This window comes from Podarcis tiliguerta (assembly GCF_965153285.1).
Source record: "Podarcis tiliguerta genome assembly, chromosome: 3".
Classification (NCBI taxonomy): Eukaryota; Metazoa; Chordata; class Lepidosauria; order Squamata; family Lacertidae; genus Podarcis; species Podarcis tiliguerta.
Window position 1 is genome coordinate 44,413,266 of NC_139536.1, and position 20,490 is coordinate 44,433,755.

Below are 20,490 nucleotides of genomic sequence, written 5' to 3' on the forward strand. Positions count from 1 at the left end.
AAGACCTACTTCTCCCTTCTCTATGTTCCAGGGGTTCTCTGAAGCTCCCTAAACCAATTTCAGGGGCATGGAAGGAGGGGGGGGCGAAGAGAGGGGGAAAGACCCACTGCTGAATCCTGCCCAGTGATTGACCCAAGGTCACACAATGAGCCTCATGACGGAGTAATTTTAACCCTGGTCTTCCAGGTCCTAGTCTACATATCCCTCAACCTTATTCCACTTACTGGAAAGTAAAAAATGAATAAGCTGGAGGAGGGGGGAATGGCTCCCAAATTACATGGAAGCCCTTGTTAGCAGCCCTGTGTAGAACCTTTTAAGACTAATTCAGGCTGCAATCCTGTACACATGGAACGCAGGTGAGGTTGTGGGTTAAACCACAGAGCCTAGGACTTGCCGATAGGAAGGTCAGTGGTTCGAATCCCCACAACGGGGTGAGCTCCTGTTGCTCGGTCCCTGCTCCTGCCAACCTAGCAGTTCAAAAGCATGTCAAAGTAGATAAATAGGTACCACTCCGGCAGGAAGGTAAACGGCGTTTCCATGCGCTGCTCTGGTTCGCCAGAAGTGGCTTAGTCATGCTGGCCACATAACCCGGAAGCTGTACGCCGGCTCCCTTGGCCAATAAAGCGAAATGAGTGCCGCAATCCCAGAGTCGGCCACAACTGGACCTAATGGTCAAGGGTCCCTTTACCTTTACCTAGGGCTTACTTCTATATGTGGATATTGTACCACAACAGCCCATATAATAAGTGCTTATATGTTAAAGCTTAAGGTCAAGTGCTTATATGTTTAAGTATTTGCACAACTACAATGTTAAGTAGCCGGCTTCTTTGTGAGGGTGGGGGGAGAATGAGGGGGGGAACCACAACACGTGGAAGCCATACAACTCTTCTCCCACCAGAGAGGCAATTGTAAGTACTTCTTGGTTTAATTAGGTGCTAAGTATTTGCACAACTGCAATACCTCAATGTCCACAATATTGTTGCAAGGGAGGAGGATGGAGAGCAAATCAGAAGTTGTCCCCACACACATGATATCCTCGGGCCCTAAGATGTCCTACCATGGCTGGATCTAGACACATCAAAGAAGTGTTTCAGTTCAACACGTTGTAAAATCATACAAGGAAATCCGGTTGGGAAAGACAGGACTCCACAGCGCCATCTGGTGTCACAGTGTTATACTGCATATACAATGCATATAAAACACGTTTTCTTTACGAGTCCCAGGTCCAGAGTCCATCAGTCGCCGTGTGTGCCAGCTGCAGTTTACATGACTGAACCCAAATTAAAGCCCAAGATTTACTGCTCACCTGCCCCACCTAGTTGCTCACTCTGCAAGATTATTTCTCAAGTAGTGCAGTGACTATGAAACCACTGCGACTTGTGAAGCATGAACGACAGCAAGTCTCCATACAAGCAATGAAGCATTCCCTTCACAAAAAAGTATTCTCATCTTCTGCTTTTTTCTTCGGATAAAACAGTCTTGCTTGTCTTGGGTTGATATCTACCCAGTTTCCTTCTCCTTGTCATTTCTTTTATAAAGTCCTAGCTCCTATCCTCATTGTGCTTGTCCTTTAGCTCCTTTAGTTTTTGCATCTCATTTATGTGATAAAGCAGTTTCCATGCACTCTTCTTCTTCACCATCATCTTCTCCATTTTTACCCTACCCATCTTTTTTTTTTTAACTCCATTGTCACTGTTTCTTTTCACTTCCTTTTCTCTCAGTGAGACCCCATATACATGCTTTAAAAGGACTACTCTTTCTTCAACCTTCTCTTTTTCTTATGCTTTCCCTTTCTACTGGGATGATACCACCACTGAGGGCTAAAGCCAGACATACTGGAAAGAGCTGTAAATTATTGGCAGAAAAAAACCATAATGTCTCCACTTTATGTTGTACCTCTGAACTTAGAAGTTCAGAATCTGTCACCTGTTCTTTCCTATATTAAGTTTTTACTAAATGCATCTTAGTTTTCTAGATGCCTGAGAAGCACCTGCTATTCTTAAGTCTTTTAAAAGAAACCAACTAAAGAAAAAGAAATGGCAATATGATTACATGGACATCTTACTTATGGACCAACAGTGAAGTACTGGGGAGGATACATTTGCTGTTTAATTAAAATTTATTTGCTAAATAATATTTTATAAAACTATAGAATACTGAAGTTACCTATCCTTACATATTTTATTACTGGGAATTATTCAGTTACAAGTGAGCAGGACAGATGAAATCCTCAGAACCACTGCTATTATAATGAATCATTAATATTCCAATTAATTTTTTATAATGATGAATAATACATTCAAAATGATGACTGACTGAAAGTAAAACATTAGTCTGCACCACAGTGGAGATAATAAATTTAATTAAGGTTGTGCTGAAGGAATCTGTAGGCAGAAAAAAATAATAAAGGCCTTATATGCAAGATTATTTTAGTATATTTCCTTTACTTGCCAAAATTTAAAATTTTTATTCAAAACTAAATAAATAATGAACAGCCCACAGATAACTACTGCTGCTTAATTCCTTTTAACAAATTAAAGTCAGAATGCACTGAATCCTTTATTTGCCTCAACTGATTCCTATAATGCAGGACTGTCCAAGAGGTCGATCATGATCTACTGGTCAATGACACAGGATGCCCCTGCCAATGGCTTCCTTAAGAAAAGCTCAACAACTTTGATGAAGCTTTCCCAAAAAAAAAAGCTCAACAACTCTGGTCAATCCAATGGGTAGATCAGTGCCAGTCTTTTTATAGTGGTTGTAGATTGTAGTCTCTTGGACGATGGACAGCCCTGCTATAGTGGAACCCAAAACATTTTAGGTACAAAATGTTTTTCTTCAAAAATCTTTGACTGGCAGACTCCCATTTGATAGCACAGATTATGAAGATAGCCATGTGAGGAAAGGGGATTTCTAATAAGTCTCTGCTGTGCAGATCCTGGATCCATTTTCACCTACGACTGTCTCAAGAGCATGGGGATAGGGACCCTGTTGTAGGGGCACTTGCTTCAAGTACAGCTTGTGAAGATTGGAGGGTAACGTCAGCACCAATGAGATTGACAATAGCCAGAAAAGGATTCTGCAGACAATTTAAAGACATACAAATCTCCATGATGCTTTGCTTCCTGTGCTCCACCTGACATTGTACAAGTATTTATTGTTCTTATTGCTCTTATTTATTGCAATTCTATACCACCCTTCATCCAAGGATCACAGGGCAGTTTACAATATAAAAGTACCTGCAGTCTGCAGACCTACACACAGTAAAGAATAATGAATCCCAGAAAACTTAGGAAGAATGATATTTGATCAGTACACTAGTGCCAAGTGACTGGCAATGGCTGTGATATTAGTTGTTAATATGCTATGAAACTTGAAGAGGACAAATATCACTTGGATAAGATGTTATTTATTTAACCTCACTCTCCACACTGAACACCTTGCACTAGAAAATTTAAATTAGCATTCTCCCAAAAAAAGGAAAGGCAGCAAATTAATCTAATTCACGTATTTTCTCGACATGCCCATCAGTAAGATAACAATACACGAGCAACCTGTAATACATGGGCTGAAATCAACATCACATGAGCAAACTTCCACCTACAGCCCCTCCATCCTCAAAATTAGCTCTGGAGAGTCCAGAGTAGATTTTGGAGAAGCGGGGAGGAGCTGTAGGGTGAAGGAGAAGAAGGTCACACAGCCTTCTTCAAAGGTTTCTGTATGATAATAGTTGTTCAGAATTTAGCTTGTCATTATGTATATTAACATCAGGTTTATTTTGATGGGTATAATATGTTGTGAATTATATAAGAAAAACATAATGTGCTGGAATGCAACTCAACTCTGCCTGCTGCAACACTTACTCTGCATCACAGAGGACAACATTTCAACAAGAAGAAAAGGTCTGTTATGTCGGTACTGTTCAACACTGCATTAGAACAAGACAGTTTACGGTACCTTAGAATTTGAAGTGGATTCCAAGAAGCAGAGCCTGTTGCCAAATCCTTCTGCGGCAAGGCACAATTTCTGTTGTTCTTTGTGAACAGTAGCAGTGCACTGCAGAACCACTTCATCATCCTATTGAAGGACAGAGACAAATAAAAAGGAACATTGTTAGAACTCTTATGCTACAAAAACTTTGGGATGCATTTCCAAATACACGCTGGTCAAGCGTGGACAGCAAAAATAAATGCCAGAGTAGTTTTTATTCATTTCATTGAGAGCATGAATGATTCAAAAGGAAAATCAGCAGCAATGTAGCGAAGTATTGTCCATGCCGAAAACCAATTCCCAAACCTAACTACTCCCGCAAGTCAAAACACTAGAGAGTGATTATGTTGGTAACTCTTTCCATCTCACAATTCTAAAGCAAGACCAGAGCCTCCATAGAAGCAGAAGTCATGGCAACTGGAATGTTCACCCAGAGCATCCAGAATTCCTTTAAATCTCCAAGGGTAGACCAGCTCAGTGGGTCCCTTGGAAGTTTTTAAGCAGAGGTTGGATGACCATCTGTCATGTATGATCTAGATAAGATTCTTGCATTGCAGGGAGTTGGACTAGATGATCCTCGGAATCCCTTCCAATTCTACAATTCTATTATTCTATTACCTAATTTGGAAATGGCTGTTCCCACAGCACTTATTTTACTAATCTGTTTAGAGATTGTTGGTGCTGTGGCTCTATCTGGGAGCACTTACATACTATGGCTTAACTGATCATAGGGAATAAAGTTTAATTAATTTAAATATATTGAGACAAATGGAAAACAAAATTCTGAACACAGAGGATATTAGAGGGTTTAGATTTGTAATACAGATTAAAACCTTTGTGTATATAGCAGCCTTGAGCTTGTCAAACATAAAGACATGTGGCTAAGGCATAAAATCATTACTATCGTTTTGATCAAGAACAAGGTTACACAACAGCACAGAGATAATATAGGCTATGTGCATCAACATTGCACAAAGTCTCCAAGTCTTGCCATTAATCTCATCTTTGCTGTCCTGATTCCGGAGTTGCCAGATTGAAATGAAGCACTGAGAGAATATTAATGTGCTCAGCACTGACAGCTTGGTATCAAGAGTGTCTTTTGCATAGTCAGCAGAGCACTTCTACTTCAATCATGCAACTGAGTTAAAACTGACTATGCATTTATCTGCAATCATAACTGTAACCCTCAATTTGTTAAGTGACTTCCATGAATCCACAGTCTTTAGCAATACTTGAAAAGTGGATGGAAAGGTTTGTGGATGTGCCTCATATTATTGCTGTTTCTCACTTACCATCTTACAATCTCTATTGTGCCAAGTCACTATGAAACAATGTCAAATCGCTTTTAGCAGACAGTGGCATTAAGTATGTGCTCTTGATTGATTCCTAATAAAAAATGTTCACGCAACTGATCATATTTTCATTAGGGATGACTCATACTAATATTGTTGCTGATGTGTTTTTGAAGTTATAAGACCAAAAAAATCAAGTTGAGCTGTCAGATATGAACAGTAATTGCAGTATCTGCTTGAGGTATTGCTTAACAAGAGCAAGCCTGGTGATTCTGAGTGGGGTTGCTCAGACTCTGATTCACTCTGAAGCTGGTTTAGCCACACACACAGAGTAGCTGTCAAAACCACATCTACCTTACCATATGCTTTAGCCCTGTTGTTCATCTATAGTATCTGAAGGTTAAACATCCCTAGTGACATGTGTCCTCCAGATGTTACTAGATACAGTTCCAATCAACCCCAGGAAGCACAGGCAACGATTAGGAATGATAGTCACACTAGAAGTTTCAATAGATGGAGAACAATCCATAAAAGAACATTCTAATGCAGGACAATACCGGCCATAAACCAAAATAATACCCACAACTGAAATGAGCACTTCATGGTCTTAGGCAAGACACAACATTGTTCCCTCAGCCTCAGGTCACCAAATATAACACAGAGATGATGCTGAACTACTTTACGGAGCCGTTGTAAAGATTACATATTAATGTGGCTTGATTTGAACACTCCAAACCCTGCTGCAGAACAGGCAACATTTGCTGCTAACAACAATTGCAAACCCATTGACGGCTTGTGTCATCCAGTGCAGGAAGAGGTCACAGGCTAACTACAGAGTGGTCACCCACTCGGAGGGCAAGGTTACTCAACTGAGCAGGTCCATCAGAGTGTTGTCATATCCAACCAAGAACCTTTTGTGCAGGTAGGATGACTTAAACTTTGTCTCCAGTAAGCCTTTCTTGGCAGAGCCCAAAGCAACCTCCAATGTCTGTGTTGCTGGGAAGTGGGAGGCTAGGCAGTTGGAGGAAGTTCTGTAGCAGAGGTGATATGCAACAAAAATAGAATGCTGCATCTCAATACCCATGCAATAAGTCATATTACATCTTTTAGACTCTGTCCAATGCATTATCCAACCATGTTAAAGAGCTCTGTACCATCAAACAGAAGATCTTTAGCTTCCTGAATCAGTCTAGATAACCACAGTCATGCTGGCACAGGGCTAATAAACAGACCCTTACTTCAGAATTATACTGTAAATCACCCTGTGATCTTCAGATGAATGGCATTATATAAATTTAATAAACATCAATAACAACTGCAAACATCCATGTGCCCAGATTAGAGGATTTGGTCCTTGGCCATGGGATCCATTTCCTGCTAGAATATCTAAACGGGTTCTCCAGAAGATATTCAAAAAAGGAACAAGCTGTTTCTCACGAGGACTGCTGGAAATAAGACATACAGATCTGGTACCTTTGTAGCATTGTAGAGAGACAATGCTATTTAAAAAACATATGGTCCATACAATCCAACCCTCACAATCTGTAGCTGCAGTGTGCACATTTTAATGGACTTGGGTGGTTAGAGTGTAGTGCTGATAATGCCAATGTCATGGGTTTGATCCTCATAAGGGTCCTTTGCATATTCCTGCATTGCAGTGGGAAGGACTAGATGACTCTCAGGGTCCCTTCCAACTCTACAATTCTATGGTTCTACGAATGTCATCCAAGTCCAGATTCATAATTTGTTTGCTCCAGACAAACCACAAGCTATAAGCCATAGAACAAACCATGATTACAGGTCGTGGTTTGTGTGGAGTGAAGCAAACTACGAGCTCAGATTCAGATGAAGTCTCTGCCAATCCTTGGCTTAGCTCAGAGCAGCACTGCAGCAGCAGGGCCAGAGAAGGAATGAAGTAGCTACAGCCTCCTCTCTGGGAACTCAAACGCTCATACATTCATGCTAAGTCATCGTTTGGTTTAGCATTACATTCAAACCAGGTCACTGCAGTATGGCTAATAACGTTATAGAGTGATTTGTTTATGCACACATTACTTGGAACATTAGGGTTATCACTACTGCAGATCATTCCGCCTGACCTGGCCACCTTCACTAGTGCTCCAGTAAAGTAGTTGGAGAATGCCATTTTAAAAGTGCAAAAGTTGATTTAAATTAAAAGTACATGATGAAATACAAATCTTCCGAGAATCTGGGTTGATGTGTTGCCTGCTTTCCTGGAAGAAACAATGTGGCTTTCATAAATGACATGGAATGGAAAACGGCCCAACATATTGAAACAATAGGGAGTCTTTCAAAATATATTACAGTACTATAAATTTCACTGGCACTCATTTATAATCCACATGATTACGTACAGGCTTAAATTCAAACTCTAATCATGTACGAGCAGAAAATTTGCCATCTATTTTTATAACACTTCAAAGGAAAATACTGCAGTGTATCATATATATACTACTCAGCTGCATCTACTAGTTTCAAAACTGTCATGTTTGAGCACGTAACTCAAAACTTGCATATTGTCATGAGTGCCATGGAGGTGTCGTGGGGAGTGAGACCCTAAGAAGGTGTAGGAGGATCTTGGAGAGTTAAAAGGGTCCCAGTGGTATGTGGGTAATGGATTCCAAACCCCAATAAATGCTGGGTCCTGGAGAGGGTCCCAGCATAGCTGTCAACCTTCCCTTTTTTTGCGGGAAATTCCCTTATTTCAGCGCCGTTTCCCGCTGCTATCCCAGATTGTTAGATTTCCCGTAGACTGTCTCTGGGACAGGTGAGGCTGCTGATCCCTTCTTTTCAAATCCAAAAGTTGACAGCTATGCTGCTGATCCCTTATTTTTGAGGCTGCTGGTCCCTTATTTTCAAAACTGAAAGTTGACAGCTATGGGTCCCAGTGGGTTAGCGGGTGGAAATCTGCCTTCCAAAGATGACTTACGCAAACTCTCAGAAGGGCCTCCCATTAACTCCCTCCCAGAGATGCCTCCCTTAGCTTCTTCAGCCAAGGACCTGCCTGTTAAACAGGAGTCTCCCTGTTCACAGGATGCAGCTGGGAGTAAATCCAATGCTGATCTGGCTTGCATCTCGTCTCTGTCACCCAGGACACAGAGATGCCAGCACCAGCATGCAAAAACCTTACCTAGCCAGCCCACTAGAAGGAGAGCACATTTGCAGTCAACCTCAGGACTCCAGCAACATGGTGCACTAAATGCTGTGCTTGCCCCATCCTTCAGAAGGAAAGCATAGAGAATACAGTGGTAACTCGGGTTACATACACTTCAGGTTACAGACGCTTCAGGTTACAGACTCCGCTAACCCAGAAATAGTACCTCGGGTTAAGAACTTTGCTTCAGGATGAGAACAGAAATTGTGCTCCGGCGGTGTGGCAGCTAAAGTGGTGCTTCAAGTTAAGAGCAATTTCAGGTTAAGAACAGACCTCCAGAATGAATTAAGTACTTAACCCGAGGTACCACTGTATGTCACTTGTTGGTTCAACATCTTAGCTCGTGGCTAAGTCATGCCTTTTGAGCTCTCATGGAACTTCTGATCCTTGCAACCTGTGGTTTGACTTACGTACCGTTCTTTCTTGGTCCCCCAACCAGTGTTCGAAACTCCCATTTTTCTAGGCACATTTTGCAACAGGGAATTTCATTAGTGCAAGCGGTTTCTGAGCTTTGGGCGCAGTACTGCGCCTAAGATTTAAGATTAAAACTGTGGACTGGAAGGAAAGGAGGCCCTTTTTCTGCCTCCCTGCCTCCAGCTAGTCTCTGAAGACTGGAGAAGAGACCCTCCTAAAATATTAGGGGAGTGGGCAGGAGAAGGACTGGACCATGTGAAAAACAGACATAATATTTTAGCCGCAGTTCTTTCATTTTCACCTTTGTATTCTTGTTATAAAAAAAGCAGGCCTAAGCATTCCATTGTTGTGCCCATAACCTAGGTTTAAGGTGCCATTTAGCTCCTAGCTTTCATATCTCAGTATCTAACACTGCCCCCAACCCTGGCTCAGTCAAAGATAAGACAGCATAACTTGCTCATCCTGGCTCAGCGTTCCGGGGGATATTCTAAGGGCAGGACCAGAGCAGGAAGATTAGGCTAGATCCTAAACCAGGCACAGGTAAACTCCGGCCCTCCAGATGTTTGGGACTACAATTCCCAGCATCCTAAACTAACAGGACCAGTGGTCAGGGAAGATGGGAATTGTAGTCCCAAACATCTGGAGAGCAGGAGTTTGCCTATGCCTGTCCTAAGTCCATTCAGTGTGATCACGTAACCTGACAACCTGATGCAGGACAATACTGAAAGGCTTGTTTTCCTTTGTTAGGCTTAGGTAGAGAAGCAGCTGAACAGGCTTTGGATCTGTTGTACCTTTATGCCAGCCTAATTTACACTGGCTTGCTTCTTGTACACAGGATTGCTCACCAAGTGATCAATGCTAGTAATAAGTGTGCGTGTTTAATTTAATTATACCCACACCAGGAAACTGATTGGTGACTGTTTTCCAATTGGTGTACATACATTTGTTACATATTACCATATATGCAGATTTTAAGCTTTATGCTGTGTGGATCGTTTTCTATGCAGAAAAAAACTGTGTGTGAGAAAGGTCTGAGATTACAACAAATGATGTGATAAAAGTAATTTTACACTGAATCAGAAATTGACAGCTAACACACCAACTACTACTGTATCACAGTAATTTGTTTTTAACAACAAAAACACCCTCCCTTACTTAAAAAAAAACCAAATCCTTAGCAGTTCCTGTTATATAAAGAAGGAAATGACATCAAGCTTGAGATAATAAGACCTACATATTACTTACTGCAGTTATTAAAAATATATTTAATTTTGCTGATGGTTTTTCCCAAATTGCCAGTTTAGAAATAACCAGCAAGTCAGTAAAACGAGAGGAGCTGCTTCATGTCCTTGCAGCCTGGAAGTGTCTGGGGAAATGTTGACAAACTAATTCTAAACACTAACAGGCAACACAGATTGAACCTTTGACCTAGTTGCCAAAGCATTTTGAGAAATGCAGCAATTTACTTACATCAAGTGTTACTGCTGTTGCTAGCTCAATTATCAGGCCATGGAAATATAAGAACATCTTTTAGTAGCTCATTTATGGCATTTTAAAATCATATGTATCTTAACCAAGATTGAGAACATTCTTCTGCACAAGCTAGTTTGGCTTCCAAACCTATATTAAAATCTTCAATAGATTTTGACTCTAAATATATACTTCACTGTTAACATTTTCTCCTTGAATAGTCTCTATTGGTTCAAAATATTTTGACAGGTTTAATAGAACTTTGTAACATTGCACAATATTGTATTTCGGTTTACTTGGATCTGTCATGTACTTATAGAATCTGAAGAAACATTGTGTTTTTGTGTAAGGTTTTTTGCATTAAAAAAAATACCTGTTTCAAGTTGTTCCATGCAGCTACAATTTCTCTTTTCTCTAATCAGATCTCATAGCGCTATACTCCCGACACAATAATGTTCCATCCCATTTTCTTTTCTGCCAGGTCTATTAAGCCTTCACACTCGCTATCTGTCATTTGCCCTATCTCTAACATAGCTTCCTTCAATAGTGAGTAAGATAATGTGGCAGATTCAACAAGCCTCAGGGCATAAAGTCCCTTGGCTTTCCATCTCCTGGGACCTCTTCTGATTCAGCTTTAGTGTTCATTTCCTTAACTGCCCACACAACTCCTATTGTCCCTAGGGCCTGTGTGAGGGTTCACCCCAGGCAAATAGACCTTACACTTCTCTCTCAGATGCCTGCTTGTTTTCAGATAGTCCATTGTTCATGAATTCAGCTTCCTGTTAGAATTTTCATTAACATTTCATGAAACCACAGCAGTTTGGCTGCTCACTTCTATAAGCTTCATCATCACCACACCACACCACCGCATCATTACTACTTTGAAATGTAGACTACAGGCATGCAGCCAAATATTTTAACTTTCAGCCTTCCTTTGCTTTGCAGCTCCTGGCTGTGTGCACATCTCCATTTTGGCAATTCTATCTCCCAGTTTTCCTTTCAGAATCTGCTTTCTGGACTTCTCCTGCATTCCATTAAATAAATCTAAGGAATACTGGAGGGTATGTAGCAAATATGCAAACCACTTTCCAAATATACAGTAGATGTAGGGGGAAATAACCATTCTGGAGGATGCCCAGAAGGACTGGGGAACTACCATTTTAAGAAATTGTCCAATAGCACCTTAAAAGGTAAAGGGACCCCTGACCATTAGGTCCAGTCGTGACCGACTCTGGGCTTGCGGCGCTCATCTCGCTTTATTGGCCGAGGGAGCCAGCATACAGCTTCCGGGTCATGTGGCTAGCATGACTAAGCCGCTTCTGGTGAACCACAGCAGCGCACGGAAACGCCGTTTACCTTCCCGTCAGAGCGGTACCTATTTATCTACTTGCACTTTGACGTGCTTTCGAACTGCTAGGTTGGCAGGAGCTGGGACCGAGCAACGGGAGCTCACCCCGTCGCAGGGATTTGAACCGCCGACCTTCTGATTGGCAAGTCCTAGGCTCTGTGGTTTAACCCACAGTGCCTTAGAGACCAGCTAAGTAGTTCTGGGTATACGCTTTCATGTGCATGCACACTTCCTCAGAAGCACTGAAACAGAAGTCACCAGACCCTTGTATATAGTGGGAGGGTGGGGTGGGGTATTTCTCAGAATATATATAAAAGGGTATATATATCAGAACTATATATGTGTCTGGTGACTTCTGTTTCAGTGCATCTGAAGAAGTGTGCATGCATACGAAAGCTTATACCCAGAACTATATAGTTGGTCTCTAAGGTGCTATTGGACAATTTTTAAATTTTTAAATTTATTTCAACTGCATCAGACCTACCTGAATCTAGTACCATTTTAATGTGGAGCTTAAAAATCCTGTTCATGAGCACAGCAGTCTCTCATACTGCACTGTATCTTGGCCCATGGATATTGTAATAATTTTGAAAGAGACATGTCATTCAGTATTTTCTGCTACCTTCTCTAATTCACAATAGATTTTGAATAATGGTGTACACAGATGTAGAGTTGGTCCACAGGTGCCCTTCTAATTGCAGAGAGCACTGCAGGCACTGTCACTCCTCCCACGATCACCTCCAACCATACTAGCAATGGATTGTCATTGGCATGTAAAGGTAAAGGGACCCTTGACCATTAGGTCCAGTCGCGGACAACTCTGGGGTTGCAGCACTCATCTCGCTTTACTGGCTGAGGGAGCTGGCATACAGCTTCCAGGTCATGTGGCCAGCATGACTAAGCCACTTCTGGTGAACCAGAGCAGCACACGAAACACCGTTTACCTTCCCGCCTGAGCGGTACATATTTATCTACTTGCACTCTGACGTGCTTTCAAACTGCTAAGTTGGAGGGAGCAGGGACCGAACAACGGGAGCTCACCCCGTCACAGGGATTCAAACCGCCGACCTTCTGATCGGCAAGCCCTAGGCTCTGTGGTTTAACCCACAGCGCCACTCGCTGTTAAGGTCATTGGCATGAACTACTAACAAATAAGGAAAAATCATAGTATAGCTGGATTTGTTTGGGTAAAACCGGCAAAATTTTCACTTTAAGAATAAAGGACCTCAGAACAGCTAATTAAAAATGTACCCTATAATAATGTTGGACTATAATTTGTTAAGCATAACTTAAAACTTCAAAAGGTATTTAAAACATTAATCTAAGCATATGTTATAGTTTAGGAAATTAATCCGCAGCTTCAGTTAGCCATTAATCTTAAAAATCAAGATTGTCTGGTAACTGGATACATGTTGAATTCAGAACACATAATTCAAGGTGTGGGGGTGAGGGGACTTAACCAAAATGATACATCAATATTTTTTAAATTTTTTTGCATAATAAAACTTTAGCTTCTAAAACAATTACAATGCATTTTCTTTGTGAATTCAAGGACCACTGACAGGCAGGCATAAATAACGTATAATTGGTTTAGCAAATATATATGTAAAGAAATAAATAATGAAACAAGGGTTATATAACAATGCAGTCAAATCAGCTGTGCAGCACTGTACACAGAAGTTTGATTACCTAAATCCAAGCTGAATAAAGGACACTTATGAAAGCTGGATTTTATTTTCTATACTTTCAGAATTGTTGATATTTCCAGCTACATTAAGATATATCATGAGAATGTTACACTCCAGGAACATCAAACAGGTTATATTAATAACAAAAGTCATAAAATTAACTGCTACTAAGGAACCTTGAGGAAGCCACTTATTTGCTCTTAGAAATGCCACATCTAGGTGTTTTATTTTACTCAGGAATATGGTTAGTTGGCAGCATCTGGGAAGCTTTAATTATATTCATGGATATGCATAAGTTATCTTCTAGAGCAGTGGTTTCCAACTAATGGTCCGTGGATCCCAGGAGGTCTGCATAACCCACACAGGAGGTCCATGGCACCATTCATGTAACAAAAATGACTGTACAAATATCAACATTTCCAAAAGTAGGGGGTCAATAGCTTGACTTTTAAAAAACAGGGGGTCTGTAGTACTTAAGCTAATTGGGAACCACTGTTCCAGAAAAGATTGCTAAGTGTCTTCAAACACCACCAAGTTCAGTTACACTTCCTGGACATATTGAAACTGAAACTGATCAGCATTTTATGATGTCCCCACCACAGACAAGAAACGAATCAGAGCATGGCGAATTAAAATTTCAGTTTTCTCCAGAAAATAAGATGCTGAGAAACCCTTGTTTTAGCTCTGTGTGCAAGGCCTGTAACTCTGTTCTTACATTTGGGACTGTGTATTTTACTTATGAAAGTTGTGATATATTTTGGTTTGGGTTTTTTTAAAACAAATATTTCAATATCCATATACTTGAAACATTGTAGTTATGTGTTTAGTACAGTAGGCAAAATTATTATTCTTATTGAATTTATATCCCGCCCTTCTTCAAAAGATCACAGGGCAATAAACTACATAAAAACACAAAACGCATAGCATAATAATAATACAAAAAAATTACTTCATTCCCCAGCCTGGAACAGTCACATTTAGTCTGTTTAATTAGCCAAAGGCCCAGTTGAAGAGGAATGATTTTGCCTGGCACCTAAAGATATGTAACAAAGGCACCAGGCGAGCCTCCCTGGGGAGAGCCTTCCACAAAAGGAAAGCCACTGCAGAAAAGGCCCAGTCTCATGCTGCCACCCTCAGGCATCTCATGGAGGGCCTCAGATGATGATCTCCGAGTTCTTGTAGGTTCATATGGGGAGAGGTGGTCCTTGAGATATTGTGGTCCTGAGCCGTTTAAGGCTTTAAAAGTCAACACAGCACTTTGAATTGGACCTGGAAACTGATTGGCCAGGATTGGTGTGATGTGCTCTAACCCCAGTGATCACCCAAGCCAGTTGAAGTTTACAAACCATCTTCAGTGGCAGCCCCATGTACAATGCACAATTGACTACCCATATCTTACTGGTGTCTGGGAAGGTCATGCAAGGCCTATCCTTACCTTCCCAGAGCTCAGTAAGCAGGTGGAGGACTTAAAAATTCTTTCTGTAACAGGAAAGCCTGGTGCAGAAAGAGCATTTTGTTTCCTAGGCTCTGGGAAGGTCTCACGATATCTTGTGGGACCTTCACAAGATCTGTCCACACAAGGTACTGGGTACAACCAAAAGAAATTCAAGCCCAATGTGGGCTGGTTACACATCTCATTTAAATAAGAAAAAAATGTGCCTTCAAAGGAACACTCACTGTTATCTCATGCAGTTTTATTTATAGGTTAGGTACAGCCAGAAGCAAAGCAGCTGGTAAGAATGGATTGTCTGCAGGCTGAGTGGCAAAAATTCCATAGATTTCCATGAAGCTCTGTGCTTACTCTACTCTAGTTTACCACTTATGTTCATTTCCCTGGAACAAATACAGCACACACACACACCGCACAATAGTGCATCAGTTCATCGTGACTCCCCTGATCCAAATTACAAATGGCAGTGCAAGTAGAACTAGCATCACTTATCAGAAATTTCCCAACTGAAGGTCTTCAGATCACATGGGGTCTGAAAAGGAGGGTCAGATAGCAAGGGGGTAAAGTAACCATGAACCACCTTAGATTCCTCTGGTCTGGTTACACCTGTGCTCTCTATACAACAATGCAGAACCAATTCTTCCCCCAACATCTTGCTGCACATACTATACAGTGGTACCTCGGTTTTTGAACAGCTTAGTTCAAGAACAACTTGGAAATCAAACACCGCAAACCCGGAAGTAGGTGTTCCGGATTGTGAACTTTTTTCAGAATTCAAACTATTCCGTTTTTAGTGTTACGCTTCCTTTTTCAGGGCCACACTTCCGTTTTGAGTGCCCCTGCTCCTGCTTGCACGGGAGTAGGAGCTGGATCGGGGCAGCTCAGCTGGGGAAGGCCTCTGCTTCCCAAATGAGAGATCCCCACCCCACTCCTGCTTGCATACAAAATACAAAACTACATGTTAATCAGTTGTGGGTGTAACCGCTATGCAATGAAAATGCTGTAAGTGGTCTGGTTTGAAAAATCAAACAGCACCTCCTTGGCTTAAACCCCATATCAAAAACGCTTTGCAGCGATGGATATTTTGTCCAGCAATAATCTGTGTAGGAAGTCATTGTGATAATACTTGTGATAATACCAAGAGTTTAGAAGCTATCCGTTTCTCCAGTTACCAGTGGCATTCCTTATTTCTGTGATCTATAATCTCTCTTCATTAAATAGTTCTAAATGGAATGTTAATCTTATTAGGTAGCAGGAAACATCCAAACAAACACTATGGAGTTTACTAATTTACTTAAATGACACTCTGTCATACTATAATCTAGTTTATATCATGAACTAAAACCGATGGGTTTATAAGCAACAGTCTTGAATCTATAGCTAGGGTCATAATTCTGTTCTTTTTCCCCATTCCAGCTCATTAATTTGGCAAGTCCAAGCACCAATCTTCAAACAAGAATAGAAATACTCTATCGCAGCTGTGTTCTCTTCTGGAAAAGGTACAAAGAGTTCTTCTTTGGCATGTTAAAAACTATAGTGAATGTGTAACATGAAGTGTCATTTACATCAATTAGGCAAAGTTTTTAGGTCTGCACATAGATAACCCTGCTTATAATGGGTTGGACTCCAAGATGCCATTACTGGAATTCCACTCATGGCCCCATAGACACCACTGGAACCTGCTAATGGAAGGGGAGAGAGAATTCTCACCTATTCTCCCTTCCCTATGCTTCTCTACATCTGCAGTGAATGATATCTGAAGCTATTAAAACAACTTAGTAAAAACTGAGCAAACCGTATCAATTAAGGTTTACACATCTCCAACCAACCTTGAGGCACCTTACTAACAATTAAGCATCTTTACGTGTGTGTTTTTTTCTGTTCTTGCCTATATGTGTCTGCCATACTGATCTCTGTGGTGGAGATGGAACCATTCTCTCTACTTTTAGGTCTCTTCCTGAAAACCACTTTTTCTATACTGACTTTCCTCAACTGCCTCACTTGTTCTACTGCAGCTAATGTTAGTAGTCATTGAAGCAGTAATACTTACATAGAACAGCTCAGATAGAAGGTTATTACATCTGTACTTCTATACTGTTACTTTATTTCAATGGCAAGCCTTCTGAACTGAGACAATGTTGTTTATGCATACAGTATTAACCTGCAAATTGTTGGCATTGAGTATTTTTTTTCAAAGTAGCAATAACAATAATAAAAGGTTAGGATGTAATTCCTGAAGATTTGATACTGTAGTATAAAACAAAACAGCAGTGATGAAAATTCTTTTTTTTATTCAGACAAACCTTCCTGTAATGTTGCAAGAGAACATTTTATTTATCATTGTCATGTGGTATATTTTTTCAGAGAAATAAATAAATTGGTAGCTATTTGATTAGAAAGGGGGGGGGATCCACAGCTCTAGCTCATTCTTTCTATTAAGATATCCTCCACAAAATCACTTTGAGATTTGTTTTTTGTTTTTAGTCTGATGCACTACTGCGCCTCTAATCTTACCTGCATTAGACATATAGTATATGTTCAGATATAATGCTAAATCATATTTTGGCATTATAAAAACAAGTGGAAGCTGTGGTTGAGTATAGAAAAGGAAACCATTTAAAGTCTGACATTTGCTTTAGCTTTCAACTGTAGAATAATTTAAAACTCTTGAGTGCCAAAAGGGGGGGGGAGCCAAACTGAGATAATTAAAACTTAATATAAACCATAGCCTTCATATTATCAACATATAAGCAAGACAGTTTATATGAATTACGTAAGCACATCACAAATTATATACAAGTGCTCAGATCCCATAAAGATGCATTTTTCTGCATGATTTCTTCTTTGGACTGCTGCAATTGAATGACACTCACCAACTGAGCAGAACATTCTGGAATGTGACCCAAGAATTCAGGCTGCATCATCTACACGCCATTATCACTGCAACCTCTTGACACAAAGGCATTTAGATGCCAAACACTCACAGCATGTTTTGAAGGCAGTCACTAGACACTGCATAATACAAACTGGAGGGTGAGAATGAGGTTATATAAAGGAACAATTAGGAAAGCATGAACCAGGGAAGAGTGCTACAGGAAATAAAGTATACTGTCATTGTTACAACATATTACTTGGTATGTGTATCAGCTAGATTTAAGGTAATGAAGCAAATTGTACATTAATATAAGCTGCTTCATCCAATAGGCTTATGGTTGAAAAATAAATTTTTCTTAAGCAATAACTCTACTTGTGAGTCCACAAGTAAAGATTAACATTAAGTTCTACTAATACGCCCTTTTTATTATCATAGCTAGCTGTCAGTAACTTACTGAACCAGAAACAAGAGTCATAGAATAATAGATTCAGTTGTCTTCATGGAGGCTATAAATTTACTTTTTCTGCTTTCGTTTAATGCACGTTGCAATGATATTGTTGATTAACTATATACTGCTTTTTGTCCCAAAAGCAGTGATTATCATATTAATACAAAAAATATGATAAAATCACAAAATACCAACACATACAGTGAATACACAACCATGAGCAGCATTCTTGCTTTCACTAAATGCTTCTCCACAACATTCCATCTTTCCCTTGAAAGCCAGATTAACTGTCACATGTGCACAAGTCCATCCACAATCAATTGCCCGTGGGTACTGCACTCGCCCAACCCCAAAGGAAAAAGCCAAAGGGATAGTTGCCTTTGGTGTCTCTGCCCCTTCAGGGCTGCCCCACTGGCAGCAATCCCCCATCAACAGCTGCCTTCAAATAAACCTGTTTCTGTTTGGAAATCTGCTACAGCTGTGGCTATATCAAAATGATTTTTTTTAAATCCAAAATACTGCACTACTTTAAATAGTTACATGGGCCTTCCAGGCTCATTTTGAAGCTGTCACGCTTGTTTAGTTTGCCATTACCCATGATTAGCACACTTATTGGACACTTCTGTCTGTCAAAGGACTTCCACATAGGTCATATATTTGCGAGGAAACTGGAAGAATGAAGGAAGAGTTGGATGTCGTCTATTTAACTTTATACTTTGCTTTTTCCAGATGTTCAAGCCAGCTCACAATGTAAGTTAAAACAACTGTCGAAACGTATACAAAGTTGTTGTTTCCATTTGGTTTATTAGCTGATGCCCTCTTTTATTTTTAATTTTTTTAAAGGCAGATGATATTTCTCTCACTTTCAATTACTGCTGGTTCAGTAATTACAGTTTTACATGCTGGTCAAAAATTAATTAAACCACACAGAGCTAGCCCTACAGGGCATAAGTCTAACTGGATTGCAGTCTCTCTGTGTAGCATTTCAAATCTGGAACTAGAATTATATATAACCAAGCAGCTCCTGTGTGAGGATTCTCAAAAGGTTTCCACCCTCTTCTTCTTTTAAGCTACAGCATTTGACCACATGTAATATAAGATGATAGTTAATTTCTAAGTATGTGTGAAACAGAATATAGGTATAGCCAGTGCTTTTTTTCTGGGGGTACACAGGGGTACGCACACCCCTAAACATTTTGTGAATCTAACTTTGGCCTCATTAAGGAACAGTATTTCAATATGAGTAGGAAATGAGAGTACCCCTAAATATTTTTTTAGGGGAAAAAGCACTGGGTATAGCCACTAGTTATGTGGACCAGTAATACCAGGGGGGGAATGAATATATGCTTAAGGCTGCATTCATTTAATCAACACTTCACAGACTGAATTCTGCCCAATGTTTTGACATGAATAAGGGAAGCACTCTTCATACAAACCTCCATGAGAGTATGTACCTTGAAGCTTTGGATCATGACATGAACAGTTTAATTATGGAATGTTTAAACCATTTCCCCACGAGATCATAGCCCAAGTGGTTTATGAAAAGCAAATAAAATTGCTGAGGCTTGAAAACAGTCAAGCACAACAGAACACTTTAAAGCACAGAAATAGACAAATCCACACATTCTTCATTTGCTGCAAGAAATTTAAAACAAAACAGTTCCAGTATTTTCACACAGTAATCTGAGAGCTTTAAGAAGCTATCAGATCAATCCTATGCCTACATTACACCAAGACCACAAACATGCTACCACTATGTCAGTGGGAAAGCTGCAATGTTGTGCCTCTGAATACCAGCTTCTTCCTTCTGCAGTGACCAAAGGAAGATTCTCACATACTCCATATCAAGCCCATTTGTGTGCCTGCAACCAAGGAGTACCAGATTCAATGGACCACATTCTCTTAGATTGCTCTTTACACAGCAAACCTCGCCTACTGATGCTGAGCAAAAGTTGGACCTCCGACCTACAAATCCGCGAAGAAGTCAAATGAGGTTTCTCCTGGCAGATTGGGACAAAGATATCACTGCCTTAGTAACTTCCTTTTTAGCCACAATTTTACCCGAAAGGGTTCCCAACGAACCATCCTTTTGGGGAACAGACAGGGTGAAGCAGAATATCTAAGTGCACATGATCACAGTGTGACCTTATTACCCTCAACAGCTTCACCCTCGTCCTTTTAATTATCCCAGTGACTTGAAATGTTTTATATTGTGATGCCAATAAAGGTATTTGACTTGATCTGAATACCAGTTTCTGGAAATTGGAGGTGGGCAGAATGCTGTTGCACTCCTGTCCAGCTTGCGGGCTTCTGGTAAGCCACTGTGAGAACTAGATGGGC

General features: G+C 40.4%; 1 protein-coding gene across 16 annotated transcripts in view; it reads right to left on the reverse strand.

Moving 5' to 3' along the window:
• Nucleotides 1-20,490, reverse strand: part of RYR2 (ryanodine receptor 2) — a 243,264-nt gene that overhangs the window by 193,437 nt on the left and 29,337 nt on the right. For all 16 annotated transcript variants that reach the window (XM_083432050.1, XM_083432042.1, XM_083432040.1 and 13 more), the window contains exon 2: nucleotides 3,958-4,077. In XM_083432050.1, the coding sequence (XP_083288176.1) occupies nucleotides 3,958-4,077 (120 nt within the window). The remainder of the gene's footprint in view (nucleotides 1-3,957; nucleotides 4,078-20,490) is intronic.